The sequence below is a fragment of the Neomonachus schauinslandi genome, chromosome 7, assembly GCF_002201575.2.
Source record: "Neomonachus schauinslandi chromosome 7, ASM220157v2, whole genome shotgun sequence".
NCBI classification, from domain to species: Eukaryota; Metazoa; Chordata; class Mammalia; order Carnivora; family Phocidae; genus Neomonachus; species Neomonachus schauinslandi.
The window spans coordinates 118,131,030-118,151,712 of record NC_058409.1 but is presented as its reverse complement, the minus strand read 5'-3'; the positions used below and the strand labels follow the sequence as shown (position 1 = coordinate 118,151,712).

At 36.3% G+C, this 20,683-nt stretch overlaps 1 protein-coding gene across 1 annotated transcript; it reads left to right on the top strand.

Annotated features, from left to right (window-relative positions):
- The first annotated feature begins 88 nt into the window (after positions 1–88).
- Positions 89–15,816, top strand: RIMOC1 (RAB7A interacting MON1-CCZ1 complex subunit 1). The gene is made up of 6 exons (XM_021696534.1): positions 89–188; positions 3,687–3,793; positions 5,911–6,054; positions 9,218–9,349; positions 10,228–10,342; positions 15,265–15,816. The coding sequence occupies exons 1-6, from the start codon at positions 89–91 to the stop codon at positions 15,549–15,551; spliced, it is 885 nt and encodes a 294-aa protein (XP_021552209.1). The 3' UTR covers positions 15,552–15,816.
- The last annotated feature ends 4,867 nt before the right edge of the window (positions 15,817–20,683 follow it).

Genomic DNA, 20,683 nt, shown 5'->3' with positions numbered 1-20,683 from the left:
CCGCCCTCACGCTCCGCCTGCGTCGGGGGATCAGCTGACCGCGGGCAGGCGCAGTCACGTGGCTGGGGCGCGCCCGCCCGTTGTGGCCATGGCGGCCGCAGGTTCCAGCGTGGTGAGGCGAGTGGAAGAGCTCGGGGACCTGGCTCAGGCCCACATACAGCAGCTTAGCGAAGCTGCCGGCGAAGATGGTGAGGGAGCGGAGGAGAGGGGGGCGGGCGGGCTGGCGGTATTTCAAAGCTGGCACTCTACGCCAGTAGGGGCTTGGAGGCTTCGGCCTATGGTCCGTATAGCGCCCAGACCAGAGCTACCCAAGGTGTTGCGCTTCTGACCCTCGCTGCAGGGTAGGTTGTCCACCCCCAGGAACTCACGTTGCCTTATGCCAAGGCATTTGCGTCGAAACTGCATTTTTCATAACCTATGAAAACCTTTTACATCTCAGTCAAATCCGTGCTGCTCTTCTTTATCTTGATAGCAACTGGGAAAAGGTTAAAATCTGGATAAAAGTACAAAAGTTTAAATGAGTGGTTGAAGCTGACTGATAGTACACAAATAAGTAATGGTTGTTTTGGGTGCAGTAAAGATAGGTAGGCATGCATAACAGTTACACTTTTTCATTGCTGCGTTATAAATTTCCATCTTCTGTTTTGGATTCTAAACCCAACTGTAAATAGTATTCTACAGCAGAGCTTTAACTGATATAGTTTGGATGATTCTTCCATATACATCACCTCAGTTCTTACGAGGGCTCTGTTAGTGTTAGAACACTTGTTTGGAAATGTCTAAGTGGTTTCCTTAGGACAGACTGGCTTAGAGAATTACCTGGACTTTTATTTTTTATTATTTATTTATTTATTTACTTCGACTTTTAGTTTTAAGTCCAATTCTCTTTTATTACATTTCAGCTTCCTATTATTTTTGAATTTTGAGCCTTTACTACAAATAGGTTTTTAAATTCTTGTGGACTGACTCATTGTCATCAGACTTAAGGAAAATAGTAGTGGAACATTTTGCCAGATGATTGATTGTTGGTGAATTTGAGTAGGGTCCACAATGAAATGGCTCAAGTTCCAGTGAAGATTATTTGCTGGATTATCTTTTCTTAGGAGTATGTTCTTCAAAACCCACAAATCACCCTGAAGATTTCTTTTTCAATGTGTGGTAAGCAAATACCAGGATTCATGAGAATAGTTTATGGACTGTAGTGGCTATTACCTGGAAGTGTATCCAGGTTACCTTACATTACATTACAGTGATCTCCACCCCACCCCAGCTCCATTTAAACCAGTCTAAAGAGATCGAACAGTGTTTTTTTTTTCATTTATCACTGAACCCGAAAGCCCTTCTCATTTTCCCATGGAAGAGTTCTTTTATCCAGACTAGAATGAGGGGTAGAAGTAAAAGTAAAGTGCTACATATTTTTGTTGGGAGACTTTATTCATTTTTATTAAAGATTTTATTTTTAAGTAATCTCTACACACAACATGGGGCTCGAACCTACAACCGTAAGATCAAGAGTCGCATGCTCTACCAGCTGAGCTAGCCAGGCGCTCCTTGTTGGAAGACTTTAAAGTTGTGAAAATTTACTAAAATTAAAATTGATAGTGATCCATGTTAGGAGCTGTTAATCAGTATTAATAGCAAGATTTTCTTATTTTATGAAGTTTAATTAAAACATGGTTTCATGTTTGAACTGAACTTGGCATTCTTTTTTTTTTTAAGATTTTATTTGAGAGTGAGAAAGCAAGAGACCGAGCAAGAGCGGAGGGGGAGTGGCAGAGGGAGAGGGAGAAGCAGAGATCATGACCTGGGCAGAAGGCGGATGCTTAACTGACTGAGCCACCCAGGTGCCCCTGAACTTGGCATTCTTTTTCACACAACAAAAATAATATTCACTCAAAATGTGCCCTTTAATGTAGCAACTATGTATTTATATTAGGTTATAGGGATTGATAGTTCCTATTTTCTACTTCAGATTAGATCAGATGCAGCCACATATTCCAAGAATGCTCTGTTTATTACTAAGTCAGTTTTTATTTCTCATTGTACAAACACAATGTGTTTACTATATGGAAGTATGCCATGAGAGGGACTTTTTTCAGGATTATGTAAGAATCACTTGTCTTTGCCTTGCCAATCATTTCTTTGACTGAATGGTTCCAGTAAGAGTATTGCATTTTATAAAAGTTTGCTAAAATGTGAGCCGTAACCCCCTCCCCTGTACTTACAAGTTTATGTGAGCTACTCCTTCAGCAATGGTTTACTGAATTCAGTGCAAGTCTTTACATTTAAAATAATCTTGCAATTTAAAGAAGAAAATATCAACTCAGTTTCTAAAGAAGCACATAAAGAGTGACATATTCCATACAATTTCACTTCACAGTAGAATATTTTTTTCTGGGTTGTATAGATGCTACTTCGGGGCTGAGGAGAGATGGGAGGGCAGTTCAGGTGAATAGTGGACTTTAAAAGCAATCAGTCTGGTTTAGATACAGATTAGGCCTTCCCTAGGAAAACTTGAGGTCATAGTATGATTACCAGCAGACATAACTAAAGCTGGTGGTGCCTTTACATCAACAGTGAACAGCTTATCTATTTGTGTAAGTGCTAAAGCTGATCAGATGGGCCTGCACCAAGTATTACATTTTCTGTCCATTGGCTAGTGTTGGAAAGGGTATATATTTCAGAAGGGAAGCACAGAGGGGCAAACTCAAGGACTTTGGTGTCTAAATTTGACATGAGATGGTGCAGAAGGGTAGATAGATAGCACCTTGGTATGGACACTTTGTAGGTTATGGAGGAAAAATCCATAAGAAAAAGTGAAACCATAGAAGCAAAGGGAATATGACATTAGAGAAAGGGGAGAAATTAGACAATGTAGAGGGGAGGGAGGGTGAATTGTTTTTAGAGGACATATTAGAATACTCAGTTCCTTCTTTGAAGGAATTAGGTAATTCCATTTCTAGGTTTTTAAAGGAATAAAATATGCAGGTGGGGGACGCCTGGGTGGCTCAGTCGTTAAGCGTCTGCCTTTGGCTCAGGTCATGATCTCAGGGTCCTGAGATCGAGTCCCACATCGGGCTCCTTGCTCAGTGAGGAGCCTGCTTCTCCCTCTCCCTCTGCTGCTCCCCCTGCTTGTGCTCTCTCTCTCTCTGACAAATAAATAAAAATCTTAAAAAAAAAAAAAAAATGCAGGTGGATTGTAATTGTAACAGCTACTTACATACATAAATACATAAGCACAGGATAAAGTTATAATTGCTCAGAGCTTACATTTTATGAGGCATTTGATTTAATCATGTTTTAGAAAATACATTTATGGAATTATAAGTTCAGTGGAAGACCTTTCTGTAGATTTATGTGTATTTGTACTATTCCAATAAAAGTTTTAAATTTATTACTTAAACATTGCGCATGAACATCTTAAAAGCAGCATTATGAAAATGAAAATACAAATTGCATTTATGAAATGATAGCTGGACCTAGGAAGTTCATTCTAGCTTTTCAGAATAAATTACCATGATAAATTTGTTAAGAAGTATTAGGCATTATGACATACTTCATGTTTTACAAAAGATATTACTACCATGCTGCTTCTTCAACGCTGTAACATAATATTTCAGATACACCATTTTTGTTTAACACTTTGAAACTATATGAAATAATCTTCACATTTTTATCTCTTACAGATCACTTTTTAATTCGGGCCTCTGCAGCTCTAGAAAAATTGAAACTTCTGTGTGGAGAAGACAAAGAATGTTCAAATCCATCAAATCTTCTAGAACTTTATACACAGGTACTGAAACAGATGTGGTTTCTGACATGTTATGGAGAAGATTGCTTATATAAGATGACTGACTCTAAAGTTTAGGTGTAGCGAAACCAGTTTATTCTCTATTTAAAGTGTTTGATTTTGGGGCACCTGGTTGACTCAGAGTATGCAACTCTTCATCTCGGGGTTGTAAGTTAGAGCACCAGGTTGGGTGTAGAGATTACTTAAAAACAAAAACTTTAAAATAAAAATAAAGTGTTTAATTTTCGTCAAAAAAACCTGTGTATATAAAACATAGAGACTTGAAACTTTGAGGCAATATACAGAAAAGTAAGATTTATTATCTAATGTGTTAAGGAAAAAAATCTTGGGGATAACAGAACTGCTTCCCTTTATATAGAATTAAGCAAAACACTAATATATGTAATTTCCAAGTTCTTGAAGGTTATTAAGAGGGAATGAAGGTCTCTGTGAAGTCCCTGATTGTTTTTTTTCCCCTGAAATTCATCTTTTCTTGGGATTCTCAACACAACTCTCCTGCTATTGTCATGTAGGTCTATAAGATTTTTCTGTGTCCCCACCCCCATTTTTAACTTTCCTTTCAAATTCAGGTCACTGTATGGACAAGACCTGTTTTCTTGATTTTTCTCAAACACTGCTGAGGCAAGATGACATTAAGAAACATAATTTCATTACGTAACTAACATTGCTATAGCACTTTATAGTTGACAGAGTGCTTCATATGCCCTTACATGATTGTGAAAGTATAATAAGATGAAGTGGTTATAGAAACTAAACTTAGGTAAGCTTCCAGAGTACACATGTATAACACTTAGGTGCCTGGCACTGTGCTTTCTGTTAGGAAATACATAAAGCTGGGTTCTGCCTTCAGATATCATGGTTGAATGATATCTGTAACAACTTGTACTCACAAACCCTGAAGGGCCCGCTGTTACTTGGCAGAGCTTTGCCTGGCTTTCTTTCCCTTTGGAAGACTCTGTGCTTGTTCCGTGTCTTTCACATGGGAGAGTTCTAAACATTTTATTTTTATATATATATATATATATATATATATATTTTTAGTAGGCTCCATGCCCAACATGGGGCTTTAAACTCACGACCCTGAGATCAAGAGTCACATGCTCTACTGACTGAGCCAGCTAGGTGCCCCTAAACATTTTAATTTATTTCTAAAGATAAGATGAAAAACCTAGAGATACAGATTTAAATTCCCCAGGCCTCCTTGGACCCTAATTTTGGTTCTGAATCAACAGGTAATTCTCCATAGGATAATGATCTTGCCCTTCCTGGCATAGGCCTTCCACACAAGAACACTTAGCACTTAAGTAACCCTATATGCTAGTTAGTTATATGCTTTACATATGTTAATTCATTTTATCCTCAAAGCAAGGAACTTTGAAAAGCCATTTCTTCATTTTTACCACTAAAAGAAAATTGACTTGTCCTTGGTTAGTTAGGTGATTTAGTGGTAGACCTCAGTTTCCTTAGTCTTAGTCCAATAAATTAAAAAAAGAGAAAGGGTTGGGTAGTTTTAAGGTACTTGAACAGAGCATCTTATATTTAGGAATGCTGGGGATTTAGTGTTTAAATTACATAATGTTGGTGATATGCTGCCTTTATTGGGTGGCAGGATACATATCCTCCAAATGCTGGTTCTGCGTTTGAGGAAACAAATCCTTTGAAGATTCAATATATAAAACTAGAGGTATTGACCTTAAATTGATGTAGCAAGCATTTAGAAAATGTTCAAGAAGTATATATGTGTAAATTGCAAAGACATAAAAATTATATTTTTCATAATTGTATGTGATTAGCTTATCTAAAGTCTCCATTTTATTTACTTACCTTTTTGGGAGAAGCAAGATCATTAATTCAATATTTTAGTAAAATACCTATGAAGTTCCCTATGAAGTCCATCTCAGATTATATTTTTCTATATATTTACAGATTCTATACATATACAGATTATATTTTTCTAGACATTTTTCCTACTTTTCAAATTTAAATATTGTGCTGGAAGATTTAACTGTCTACAAAAGCATCTATATATGTAAAGTTAAACTGTAAGAATTATTCATGTTTTTATGGATACTCTTTTTTTTTTTTTCCTTTTACTTCAGGCTATTTTGGACATGACATATTTTGAGGAGAACAAACTAGTAGATGAAGATTTTCCTGAAGACTCTTCACAGAAAGTAAAAGAGCTGATCAGTTTTCTTTCAGAACCAGTAATTTTAGTTAAAGAAAATAATATGCATCCAAAAGTAAGTTTTGCACTCCTATAAATTATAATGAAATGGTGCTGATTCTTGCTGTATTGCTCTTCAGAGTCTGTAATTTTTCCTCTGGAATGTGTCTTTGTCTCTGTTTTAAATTAAGATTAAATGAAGAATATATGAGAGTTTAACACTTCAGAACAACATCATAACTAAAGTATTACATACATGTTTCAGAATGTTTGCATGATGGAATTGTGTTGGAATTAATGGTGCCTAATCATTTTCTAAACACATTATTTACTGTTTCTGTTCCCTTTACTTTTGCAGGTACTGTTTTCTTGAAGGTCCCTAGTGATCTAATTACCACATCTCTTTTGTCCTTTTTACAGTTCTCATCCCCCTGGACATTTGCTGCCTTCCTTCCCATTGATCACCTCATCCCTCTGAGGTCTTGCATGCTCCTCTTCATGTCTCAGAGCCTTGCTCTTGCTCTTTCCCAGGCATCTCCCTTCTCTCCCATCCTGGAAAGATAGGCCCTTGCCAAGGACATCTTCTTAATCCTCTGATCCTCTGTTCTGTCTTTGCTTCATAACTTGTTCACATGCTTTTTACTGTCCTCTCTGTTTAGATGATTCCAAGATTTTTATTTCTAGACCTGGCTACTCTTTCAAGCAAATAATTCTTCAACTGCTGGCTCTCTTTACCTAGGTTTTTTTTTTTCTCTGTGTGTTTATCAGGGGATGCTAACTGTGGAAACACATAATCTCAAGTTTTAGATGGTACAACACAGTAAAAATTTGATTGATTGATTGATTGTTTTTAGAGGGATAGAGAATGAAATCACAAAGGCCTCATTTTAGGAAGCTTAACTCAGCGTCTGCCTTCAGCTCAGGTCGTGATCCCGGGGTCCTGGGATCAAGTTCAGAAGGAACCTGCTTCTCCCTCTCCCTGCCAATGCCCCTGCTTATACTCTCTCTCTGTCAAATAAATAAATAAAATCTTTAAAAAAAAAAAAAAGGAAGCTTAACTCAGGAAGCAGCATTTTTTTTTTTTTTTAAAGATTTTATTTATTTATTTGACAGAGAAAGACACAGCGAGAGAGGGAACACAAGCAGGGGGTGCGGAGAGGGAGAAGCAGGCCTCCTGCGGAACAGGGAGCCCGATGCAGGGCTCGATCCCAGGACCCTGGGATCATGACCTAAGCTGAAGGCAGACGCTTAACGACTGAGCCACCCAGGTGCCCCAGCAGCATTTTTTTTAAAGATTTTATTTATTTATTTGAGAGACAGAGTGCTTGCGTGCATGAAGGAGCTAGAGTGGGGGGGAGGGGCAGAGGAAGAGGGACAAGCAGGTTCCCCACTGAGCAGGGAGCCTAATGCGGGGCTCCATCCCAGGGCCCTGGGATCATGACCTGAGCCGAAGGCAGACATTTAATGGACTGAGCCACCCAGGGGCTGCTAAAAGTTTGATTTATTAAAACCGTTTTTATATATATCTTCATTATTTTATTCTAGCAATAGTACAAATAAGTGTGATCTTGTTTCAAGTAACATTTCTGAAAAGTTATCCTTTTTTTAAAATTATTTTTTTATTGAAGTATTGTTGACATACAATGTCACATTAGTTTCAAGTGTACAAGATAGTGATTCAACAACTCTGTATGTTATGCTATGCTTGTAAGTGTAGCTACATCTTACAAGGCTGTTACAATACCATTGTATCTTTTTTTCCCCTGTGACTTAACTGATTCCATAACTGGAAGCCTGTACTCACATTCACCCATTTTGCCCATCCCTCTGGCAACCATCAGTTTGTTCTCTGTATTTATGAGTCTGATTCTGCTTTTTGTTTATTCATTTGTTCTTTAGATTTCACATGTAAGTGAAATCATATGGTATTTGTCTTTCTCTGTGTGACTTATTTCACTTAGCATGATACTGTCTAAGTCTATCCATGTTGTCACAAATGGCAAGATTTCATTCTTTTTTATGGCTGAATAATAATCCTTTGTATTATATATACACCACATCTTTACCCACTTATTTATTGATGGACATTTGGGTTGCTTCCATATCTTGGCTATTGTAAATAATGCTGCAGTAAACATAGGGGTGCATGTATTGTTTCAAATTAGTCTTTGTTTTGGGTAAATACCCACTAGTGGAATTATGCACTAGTGGATCCACTACTGGATCATATGGTACTTCTATTTTTAATTTTTTGAGGAACCTCCAAATTGTTTTCTACAGTGGCTGCACCAATTTACATTCCTACCTACAGTGTATGATGGTTCCTTTTTCTCCAAATCCTTACTAACACTTGTTATTTCTTGTCTTTTTGATTCTAGCCATTCTGACAGGTGCAAGGTGATATCTCGTTGTTTTGCTTTGCATTTCCCTGATGCTTAGTGATGTTGAGCATCTTTTCAAATGTTCTTTGGCCATCTCTCTGTCGTCTTTTGAAAAGTATCTATTCAGGTCCTCTGTTCACTTTTTGATTGTATTATTTGGGGTTTTTTGGTGTTAAGTTGTAGAAGTTCTTTATGTGTTTTGGATATTAACCCCTTATCAGATATATCATTTGCACATACCTTCTCCCATTCAGTAGGTTGTATTTTCATTTTGGTGACAGTTTCCTTTGCTGTGCAGAAGCTTTTTATTTTGGTGTAATCTCTGTAGTTTATCTTTGCTTTTGTTTCCCTTGCCTCAGGAGACATACCTGGAAAAGTGTTGCTAAGACCAACATCAAAGAAATTACTGCCTATGTTTTCTTCTAGGAGTTTTATGGTTTCAGGTCTTACATTTAGATCTTTAATCCATTTTGAGTTTATTTTTGTTTATGGTGTAAGAAAGTAGTCCATTTGCATTCTTTTGCATGTAGCTGTCCAGTTTTCCCACACCACTTATTGAATGAAAAGTTATCTTTTTAATCAGATTATGAAAAACTTATATTTTAGATATATTAGAATCGGCTACTAAAATACTGAAACATTATTTTCTAAAAAATTGTAAATTGGAGTAGTTATTTTAATTTTCATGTAGCAATAGATTTCTATACTTCTGATTCAAAGTAAGGCATTCATGTGTAAGCTAAGTAAAGGGCAAATTTTGTGAAATGAAAGTGTTTTGAATTGCTCAATATTTTGAAATTAATTTTGATTTTTACAGATGCAAGGTTTCTTTTTTTAGCTATGTCTTTGTTGTTTCAGCCCTGCGATTTGCTTGGGGATGAACTCCTAGAATGTCTCTCTTGGAGACGGGGAGCCCTACTCTATATGTATTGTCATTCTCTGACCAAAAGGAGAGAGTGGCTCACAAGAAAATCCAGTTTGCTTAAAAAGGTAAAAGGGCATTCCTTATACATTTTTGATCATTGACATTTATAGGTTTCAAAAAGCTGTCCTTGATGTAGTAAGAAAAGTAGTGGAGTCAACAGTCTGGGTTTACATTCCAGCTCTTTTACTTGCTAGCTATGTATTCTTAAACAAATTGGAATTATTGTGAAGATTAAATAAGATAACATGTGAAAGCCTTTGTAAACTGGTAAATTCTATGCTTTTTTTAAGTTTTGAATTTTTATTTTTTAAAATACAAGCTAGACAGTCTTTATTAATTTCTAAGCATATTTTTGGCCTGAAGAGAACAAACTTGGTTGTGAGCCTGTCTCTGTCAGCAGATCACTCATAAAGACCATCATGACCCTGCTGCTAGAACATTGTAGCCCTCTGATTCATCTTGACTCTGTAAATTAGTAAATCTTAGTGTTAAGTATCACTAAGGAGTCTAACTTGAGTTGATTGTACACATGGTTTATGTGGGCCTGAAGTTAGAGGTCACACTTGATATAAAAGCTTGATCATACTATTTCTAAATTGTAGTAAGTGCATACATATTTTAATAAATTGTTACTGAACTCATCTTTATTATCTTTATCCTTTTCTTCCTCTGATAACATTTTTGACAAGTATATTACTGAATCGTGTTCCTGGTTAATTTTTTTCCCCCCATACGTTTTTGCTAATTGGAGCATTTGGAAGGTTACATTTATAAAAGTTTGGGGGTGGTGGGTCCTTCTACCATTGTAATATAATAACCATAAGATATATCTACACATTAGCCAATTTCCTCTTGAGTAAAGAATGGGGAAAAAATTAACATTTGAAGTTTCTACAGTTCTGTATGTAATATTTGCAATTCTTTGGCTTTGACTTTCATTTAGTACCTTATTGATGGAATCAGTTACTTGCTACAGATGCTAAATTATCGGTGTCCTCTCCAGTTAAATGAAGGAGTTTCTTTCCAAGATTTAGACACAGCTAAATTACTGAGTGAAGGTAATGTGATCTCTTTTTGAAGTTTTCTGTTTTAAAGGTTTTTAAAAAAATTTAAGTTTATTAGACGTAACTGATTTAAATGAATTTCAAGTTATATACCAAAAAATAATAAAAGGGCTTTTAAAAAATTTAAATGTCTTCTCATGTAACACAGAAAAATACTGCTAATCTCTTTATAGCAATTCTGGGAGAATTATATATCATGTTGCTCTTTCACATAAAAACGGTCTGGAGCTGGTTATGGTGGCTCCAAGGCATCATCAGGTTCCTACGTTTTTCCTCCATCCTCTTCAGAACTACAGCCTACAGCCTCAGAGGGAGGCACTTTATATAGACTAGCATGTTAATAGCACTTCCTAGAGTTGTGCAGCATGAATCCTCATTGAGGATACTGCATTCTCAGTGTCTTAGAATGCTTTTGGAGCTCCTTTCATCTCACCTATGTTTCAGTCTATAGGAATGGCAAAAGGATGTTTCTTTCAGCCAAGTCTAAAAGAGCAACCTTCTTAGAAGTTTCTGACACTAAAAATTCCACCTACATTTCACTGGCAAGAATTTAACTTCATACAGGTACAAGGGAACTTGGGATGTACAGGATAGCCCTTTACCTGATACATTGCCATCCCAAATAAAATTGTCTCTTAATAAGAAAGAAGGGAAGAACGAGTATCGGGTGGCAACTGTTAGTTCTTGTCATAAATATCTATGCACTTAAAAATGTCAGGAACTGGGGGCGCCTGGGTGGCTCAGTCGTTAAGCATCTGCCTTTGGCTCAGGTCATGATCCCAGAGTCCTGGGATCGAGCCGCATTGGGCTCCCTGCTCAGCGGGAAGCCTGCTTCTCTCCCTGCTTGTGTTCCCACTCTCACTGTCTCTCTCTCTGTCAAATAAATAAATAAAAAATCTTAAAAAAAAAAAAAATGTTAGGAACTGGATGAATATAGAGCATCATTTGGTGTTTAGATTGAGGTGTGGGAGGGAAGAACCACTTATTTTTACCATCTTTTTGTAAGTGGAGGAACTGAGGTCCTGATAAGCCAGATGACCTGTTAAAGGTCACATACCTGGCAAGTGACCTTCGATTATATGCTTAACCTTTCTTTAATACTTCATCTGAAAATTTGAAATTATACTTCATCTGAAATCAAATATGGAGAAGAAGAAGAAAACTTAGGGAAGATTCTGTGGTTTAATTTTATAAGTATTTTAATTATTTTTCTTTGTTAGCTTCTGTAGACTTTTCCATTTTATTTGAAAACATTGCTTAGAAAAAACAGCATGATTTAAGTGTCATTAACAGGTGACTGACTACTGAAAGTTACTACTTTCAGTTAATTCAGGCAAGTAGCTTGTCCTAAAAATTGTGAATACCAAGTGCCATTCCAGTGGGCCTGATATTTTGACAAACATGGAGTACTTTGACTTATTTGTAGGAAGTATTTATTTCAGATAACTAATAAAGTGATTAGCTGCATTGAGAATGGCCTTTCTAAAATCTCACCCACCCACATGGATTGATACAAAAGAAAAAGCAGGGATGGGCACCAAAGCCTATTTAGAACCAAAGAAAGTAGGAAGATCAGCAATTTCCCTTATTCTCCTATTTCTAGTCATAGGGTAGATACTTTTATGGCCTGGAATTTTCTCTAGGATATTTGTGGTATTGGTGTCTTCTCTTAAATCATAATTTGATTGCACTAGCCCCTAGCTTCCACTACTTCTTCCAACAGGACAATCAAAAGGGATAGATCTTCTTTCCAAGAAAAAAGAACACATCTGCTCCCTAGCACTTTTGCCACAGGGCTAGATCCTCTTCTGGTGTTAGTTTCTTGTTCTCATCTAAAGCAGTTTGCTCTTCCCTACTTCTTCTCTCTCAAGATGTAGATTAGAAGCCCGCAAGCCTATTTTTCATAGGCTGAATTCCTCCTGAGACCCCATTAGAGAGGGGGAAGCATAATTCTGAAGTATCCTTAATATTAATTTAAAAAGTTCTATATGAATTATCAAAATATTTTTGTGGCCAGATGTTAATGATAATTTACCCAATTTTAGGTAAAACTCAAAGCAGTGTATACTTAGTATGATTGTTATTTCTTTTTCCAAGGTGAGAATCATTTTGTCGTTCTCTGAACATTACTTATATGCCATTACATTTTCAGCTTTTAATAATTACCAAATAATGTCTTCAGTAAGCCTCTTTATGTCATTTCTGAGCCTCATTCTTCTGTGGGCCCTTATAGAAATAGCCTTGTCAGAATAATCCTGGACTCAAGTGGGTTAAATCAAAGTACTATTGAGCTTTGCACACCCTTGGTTTATGACCTTTTTTATACCATTGAGGACCTCCCCTGCTGCCTTCTCAGCAGCATTTTGGCTCATAGCTTAACCCAGGACCTGGATTCTAGATCCCCGAAAGGAGCAGCTCTGAACTAGCATCACTAATTGCCTAGGTAGCTTGTTAAAAATTAACAGATTTCCGTGTACCACCTGCAGGGGTCAGTTCGATATATGGAGTCTGGGAATCTGTTTTTAATAAGCTCCCATATTATGACGCAGCCAGATTTTAGAATCACTGTTCCTAGTGGATATCAATCTGGCCAATTTTTTTTTTTTCCTGTGGATGTCCTCTTTCTGCCCTTATTCTCACTTCATGGGTTATTCTCCCCCTTCTACCTGCACCCCCCATTATCACATATGTTTCACCAAGTGCACTGACTTGCATAGTGCAGAGTGGAATATTTTATTGAAAACTATGCAGACCATTAAGAGAAAGAATATCAAGGAAAGTTCATAGCAGCAAAAAGACTATATAGCTAGAGAGTAGTAGAATCCTCCGGGAAGTTGAAGGGGAGAAGGTGCCTAATTTACATGGTTCATCTCTTCTGTTGATACTTAATTGCAGTAGTTTAGCATAGTCTGGATCAGCAGCATCAACCTAAGTGCTAGGACTTTGTGAAAAATGCAGATTCACAGACTCAACCCCATACTCGAATCTGAATGTCTAGAGTTGGGGGTGCAGCAATCAACATGTTAGTGTGTTCAGGTAATCCTAAAGTAGGCTCAAGTTTGAGAACCACTCTTTAGCATATAGCCATTCATTCTCTCTAGTAACATTTTCCCACAGGATATCTGTGACCCCTGTTCAGCAGTCACTCCTTGTTAATATAAAGACCGAGGCTTAGACTTGGGCACAAGTTGGATCCCAGATGTCCCCTAGGCAAACACTCCTCTCACCCTTCCCAAGTGGCTTCACTTTGTGGGACATATTTCTGCTCCTCCCAAAGCTCCAGCCTGCTTAAAAGTTCATCCTTCTCTCCATTTCTGTTTCTATCTTTTTATTCCCCTCCACCATTCTTTTTAGGAATAACTAGACAGGGTATAGGATCACAAAAATGAAAAGGATATGCATTCAACAAAATGCCATATCTAATACAAAATATAATTCTGAGTAACATCTAATGCTGTAACCAGCTTCTCTGAGGTTTATGATTTTTTAACTAAAATAGTGAAAAATTTATATTTATTAATATTTATATATTATGTTTATAACAATACTTTATATATGTACATAACACTTTTATAATACATATATAATGTTTTATTCATAGAAAGCATAATTAATGTAGCATAGCTTATCATTTGCATGAATGCAGGCCTCAGATTCTGCTCTTAAGTGACTTTTTTATTGATGGTTTAATGAGTCATCTCTCCTGTAAAACCTGTTCTTTCTCTTGGTGGTACTAGAACCTGAATTTGAGGTGAAGTGAAGGACATAACTGTAGGGACAAATTCTGAGACTATATAAAAAGCTTGCAGTAGATTCAAGACAATAGAAACTATGCTAGATTTGAAAGTTGATTTTTCTTTTATTTGTATATCTCTAATACCATCATAGTCATTTCTGATGAGCCATATTAAGTGAGCAGCTGAGATTATGATACTCATTGATTTGAGGTAAACTTTTCTAATCATACATTAAAATAAAGCATTTATTTGTATTCTAGTGGCTTCAAGAAGTTAAATAATCATGTATCTTAATAGCATTTTATGGTTTCTAAAACTCTTACATATTTTTATTTATGTATTCCTTAAGATAACTTCATAAAATAAGAGGTTGTATGGAATGCTCATTTTTCAGATTTGCAAACCTAGGCTCAAAGTTGCCCAAAATCATAGTCAATAATTTATACCCAGATCTTTTGATTCTAGGTCTATATGTCTGTCTACCAAATTAATATATTTAGTGTGCCATAAATATTTAATTATATAATTACTTTATTTCATAACAAGAATGCTTTTAACTCTTGATGACAATCCTACATTGTATTCCTTTTTTTCTGGGAATATAAAGCATCTTGGTTATAATTTAACATCTTTCATAATTTAGAATTATATGGCCTCCTCGGGTCATATTTATGTATGATAATTTCTGTAGACTCTTGTAGAAATACAGGAGGTGTAGAATACTGGAACTGTATCACTGATCCTAGAATATACCCCAAAATAAAAGTTGGGTTCATGAGATTCAAGGAGTCTCTGAGTACTCTAAAATTGTATGGAGAATTTGAGGTGTATATTCCGGGAGAGGTTCCATTGATTATATTAGCATCTCAAAGAGGTCCTAAAGAGAATCGCAAAAAAGTTAAGAACACAGTGGCCTAAATAATTATTAAAAAAAAATTCTCTGACAGTACTCTTTTTTGGGGGGGATGAGGGTGATGGACCTCTTTTATAGGTAAAATAGAGATAGAAATGCCAGTTACATGAAGAATGTATTAGTGATGATTCGGCTTTTCTAGTATAACTGTTAAGTGAGAAGGAAAAATGCTTAATGACATAAAAGGAATTTATTAGAGTTTAAATAGCTAGGTTTTCTTTTTAAACATTTAAATTCTAATTTCTCAACCTAAATGATTTTCCCAGGAATATTTAGTGACATTCATTTGCTGGCTATGATGTACAGTGGAGAAATGTGTTACTGGGGATTGAAGCATTGTGCAGATCAACAGCCAGAAAATCACGAAGTGGATTCCGGTGTTTCTGGAGCAAGCTACACGACACAAAAAGAACCCTTGGATTTCCGAGAAGTAGGAGAAAAAATTTTGAAAAAGTATGTATCTGTGTGTGAAGGACCCCTGAAAGAACAAGAATGGAATACAACAAATGCAAAACAAATTTTAAACTTCTTTCAGCATCACACTAACCAGTAAGTTCATCTGTTCCTTTTCAAACAGGAAAACAAAACAACCCGTGAAATGGAAAAGTTCCAGAAAAGAAGACATATTGACACTGTTTAAGAATGTTACACTACATAAAGATATCCAGCCTGGTTACCTATTTTAATGCCATCTCCATTTTACATTATATGTTTTTAAATCTATGAAAGAACGATTCTTTAATTTCTAAGATGGCATGTATGTTATTCTAACTCAGCCTGAACTGCAGATATTCTATAACTAATACTAAGTAGGAATCGAGTTTAGCTTTACAAGTTTTTTTTTTTTAATTATTAGGTTTTTTTTATTGTGACATAAAATTGACCATTTTAAATATCTTTAGGTTATTTTTAAATCTATCTTGAAGTTTACTATGCTTCAGAGATTAAAATCAAGTCACCTTATTGCTTTAGATATATGCTAAGGATCTAAAAATTGGCAAAGTAAAAAATTACAACTAGTATTCAGACTCCATTTCCAGAATAAGATAATGAAAGATGCCACAAAAGAAATGTTTCATTTTTGTTTTATCATTACTCATGGTAAAACATTTATAATTTTTATGCTTTTGGGCATTTTATAAAAATTTTCAAGTGATTTTCCTATTTTGTTTAAAAAAAAATGGATGGTTTATCAAATGAAACCAAGTTAGGTTAGTCCATCATTAGCTCATATGTGTTTAGAGTGCACCTTTTCATATGTATTGAAATTTTAATATTTTTGTCTTTAATAGTAGAGATGAGTGATAAAGGCCAGAGAACCTGACTTGCTATCTTGCTTACAGTATTTCTGTCTACCTCGGCTCCTGTTGTCATGTTGGGATGATCTAATAACTTGCTGATATCCTTGACTTCTGCACCAGTGACTTCATCACATTCCAGGAACTTACTCCTATGGCTACACCTTGAATGAATATCACCATCTTGAGTTTCTCTTTCTGAAATCTTAAATTTCAGTAATTGATGACAATTCACATCTTTCCAGCTTTTCACTTCCTCATTTTTACTAATTTTTCTTTCTCCTTTATTTCTATTCTATCTCTTTAGCTTCTTCACAGCCCTCTTCTCTTGACTGTTCCTTTCTCTCCTAAACCCTCAGCCCCTTTCAGATTTTCTTCCTTCCCTATCCAGCCTCAGGCTTATATGGGACACCAGATGAAGTGTTCTCCACAGTCCCTTCAAGTCCACTGTCCCATTGTCTTTCAGTCTAACCATTCTGCAAGTATCAGCATTGAATTGATCCTGTCACCCACCTTTTCTGGAATGCTGCATTCCATGTGAAGTACATGCAGCCCTTCAGAGTGTAATCCCTGTAAGTATCTCAGCTTCAACTTTAGGAGAGCCCTCAATATAAGCCTTTTGTTTGTTTCTGGTGTTGCTCCTCTCCTTTTTCCATGGTGGCTAATCTAAACCTCTCACTTTCCTCATGAGGTCCTCTGTCCCCTCCCCTAGCATATGGCTCTTGGTCCTATCTTACAGAGAATTGAGACTATGAGGACTTAAACTTCTATTTCCCAGCTTTGCCCTACTCATTTTCCCCATTTTTTACTTTATTTTATTTTATTATGTTAATCACCATACATCATTAGTTTTTGATGTAGTGTTCCATGATTCATTGTTTGCGTATAACACCCAGTGCTCCATGCAGAACGTGCCCTCTTTAATACCCATCACCAGGCTAACCCATCCCCTCACCCCCTCCCCTCCAGAACCCTCAGTTTGTTTCTCAGAGTCCATAGTCTGTCATGGTTCGTCTCCCCTTCCGATTGCCCCCCCTTCATTTTTCCCTTCCTACTATCTTCTTTTTTTTTTTATCACATAATGTATTATTTGCTTCAGAGTTACAGATCTGAGATTCAACAGTCTTGCACAATTCACAGCGCTCACCATAGCACATACCCTCCCCAATGTCTATCACCCAGCCACCCCGTCCCTCCCACCCCCCACCACTTCAGCAACCCTCAGTTTGTTTCCTGAGATTAAGAATTCCTCATATCAGTGAGATCATATGATACATGTCTTTCTCTGATTGACTTATTTCTCAGCATAATACCATCCAGTTCCATCCAAGTCATTGCAAATGGCAAGGTTTCATTCCTTTTGATGGCTGCATAACATTCCATTGTATATATATACCACATCTTTTTTTATCCATTCATCTGTTGATGGACAGCTTGGCTCTTTCCATAGTTTGGCTATTGTGGACATTGCTGCTATAAACATCGGGGTGCACATTTTCCCCATTTTTAGAACGAAAGAGGTTGCCTGTTGAAAGCCAGTCTCTGCCTTTCCTCATTTCCCCTGGGGCTTCTTTTTTTTTCTGCCTACCCTTTAGGTGTTATTCTTCCCTGGAGGTCTATCCTTCTCTTTATCCTCTTCTCCCCCTTTTCCTTTCTTCTTTCTTTCTCTCTCTCTTTTTTTATTTACTCTTAGGTGATGTCATTCATAGCCATGGCTGCTTCTGACACCTATAATGTTAAGCTGACTTCTAGCCTTGCAACTTGAATCCCAGCTTCTGCTGTCTGAGCCTTCTTTCTAACTGCCTATTAAATGTCTTCACTTAGATAATTTTAGTAATTTTAAATTCAGTATGTCCAAATAACTAACCCTTATCTTTCATCTAAAATCTTTTTTTGGTTCATGTTTTGGTTGTTTTGATCTTTCACAGTGCAGGGCAACAAAGAGTGCCATAATCTAGTTTCTGTCTACCTTCCCTGTTTTATCTCTGCAATGCATCCTGTGTAATCATGTTCTAGTCTAGTGTTCCTCAAACATTAAAAACCCAGGCTCCTTTTTGATAAACATTCTGATAGAGCCTCTTGGTATAAGGAAAATCTCTCCCTATCTCTGCCCCTGTCTCCTTGCTTAACCTTACACAACTAAGATTTTTATTTAACATAGCTTTTTAACAAGTTTTACTATAAACATACCTTTTGTGTTTTCTAAGTATAAAGATTTAAATCATTTTTAGTATGGTTTTAGAACTACAGACTGCCCTCCCCCACCCCTTTTGGAGCATCATGATCAATTAGTACTTTGGTTCCTTTCCTGACATGCTATGTGTTTTTGCCCCTCAGTAGTCTTTGAAGATCTCATTACTTCTGCCCTTCTTTGTGGCCAAGTGAATACCTACTTATTCTTTGGGACTCAGCTCCAGTGACACTGTATCCCTAAGGCTTTTTCCAGCCCTTTCCACTCAAAGTTAGATGTTCCTTTGCTTCTGCTCCCTTAATCTTCCCTCTCATGTTATCAAACAGGTAACACTGCTTTATGGTTCTTTATGAGTTGGTGAACTCCATATTTAAAAAAAAATTTATCTTTATACATTGTGCTTAATAAATAGTAAGCCCTTAGTAATTTTTTTTTTTTAATTTTAATAAGAGACATGGTTCTTAAGTGCAGAACTCTGCACAAAAGGGTTGCTGCTATTGGATTCCAAACTGCCATGCCCTCTATACCAGTGGTAGACAAGGCAAATAAGGAATTACTCCTCAGAGGAGTTAAGTATTATATAGATTTGGAACCTGAGAAAACCATAACTTGCTCTTCAGAAATGAGAACTTCTGTTTTGCCTTCATGACCCTTGTGAACTACTTGGGTCCCTCACTGTTTGGTATAGTTCTGAGGGTGCTACTGGGTGCTTTTTGTACTTTTCCATCCCCCACACAATTGGAGAGTAATTTGTAGACCATAACAGTTATAATGATCTTTACTCTGGTGTATTACAAAACATGGAACAACAGATTTTTTTAATGTATGTGTTAAAGCCTATGTAAATTCTATTTCATTTAGAATGAAGTGTCTTCAAGATAACAAATACTCTGCATAAGGAAAGCAGTATAATTCCCTCATTAACAATTATTATGTGCCTACTACATGCCAGGTTTCATCTTAGGCATTGATGATATAGCTTTGTACACTTGATCTTAGCCAAAAGGCCGAGAAGCGATGATAAAGCTTTGTAAAACACCATTTTTTGGAGTTTATATTCTAGTGGAGGAAGTTACCACATTTTAAAAAAATAAATTTATAGTGTATTAAGTGGTTAGCGCTATAAAGAATAAAGCAGGGTAAAGTGCTTGTTATAATCTGGAAAGTAGTGCTATTTTATTTATGGCGGTTGGGCAGGCATTAGTGTTTTCAAATTTTATCCATTTGGTTAAATGCCTTGCACATTCAGTACATTCATAAAGTTTCTTTCTTATGGAAGTTCTGATACAGAATTAGGAATGAGTCATTACTTAAGACCTTTTTACTTTGATTACATTTAAGGTCTTTTCTGCAGTGTGGGCTTTACTCATGAGTGAGTGATAACCTAAAGGCCTTGCTGTGTTTATTACACTGGGGGTTTCTCTACATTGAGTTCTTCAATGGTTACGAAAACTTAAACTCTGTTAAAGGATTTTTTCATAATTCTTATATTTGTGTGGTTCTTTCCCAATGCGATTTTTTCTTTTTTTTTAATGTTAAGTAGGCTTTGAAACTTAAAGGCCTATCTGCTTTGTGGCATTTATAGGGTTTCTGGCTACTGTGAATTGTGTGATGTTGATTAAGGTGTAAATCATGACAAGACTTTCCCTCATTCCTTTGCATACAGTAGAGTGAGGTGAGAGTTATGGCTAAAGCCCTGCAATAAAATTACATTCCAACTTTTAACTCCCACTGTGGATTCTATGATGTTCCTTAATGTGGGAACTGTGTCTGATGGTATTCTCAGATTTACTTTAATGGCATTTTTAAAAACCCACAACTGGATGACATCCTAGTTTTGGATTGCTTGTCACTTTTCTCTTGACATCTTCCAGGGCTCTATTTCTGATTCTAATAAGAATACCTTATCTGCAACAGAATCCAGGATTCTGTAGTTCTCTAGTGTCACTTCCTTGTATTATTTTTAACATAGTATGAGATAATATGTTATTGGAAGTATTATATTAAAATACATTTAATGTATCCACAATTAAAGTATGTGTTATGTATTCATCCTGGTGTTCTTTACTGTTTTTCCTTTTCCTACTTCTAGTGAAGATTTCCAAGTAAAATGTTTTGGAGCATATAAAATTTTTTTTTTTAATAAAACCATAATCCCATATTTATATCTTGTTCATTTTCTTTTATATCTGAGTG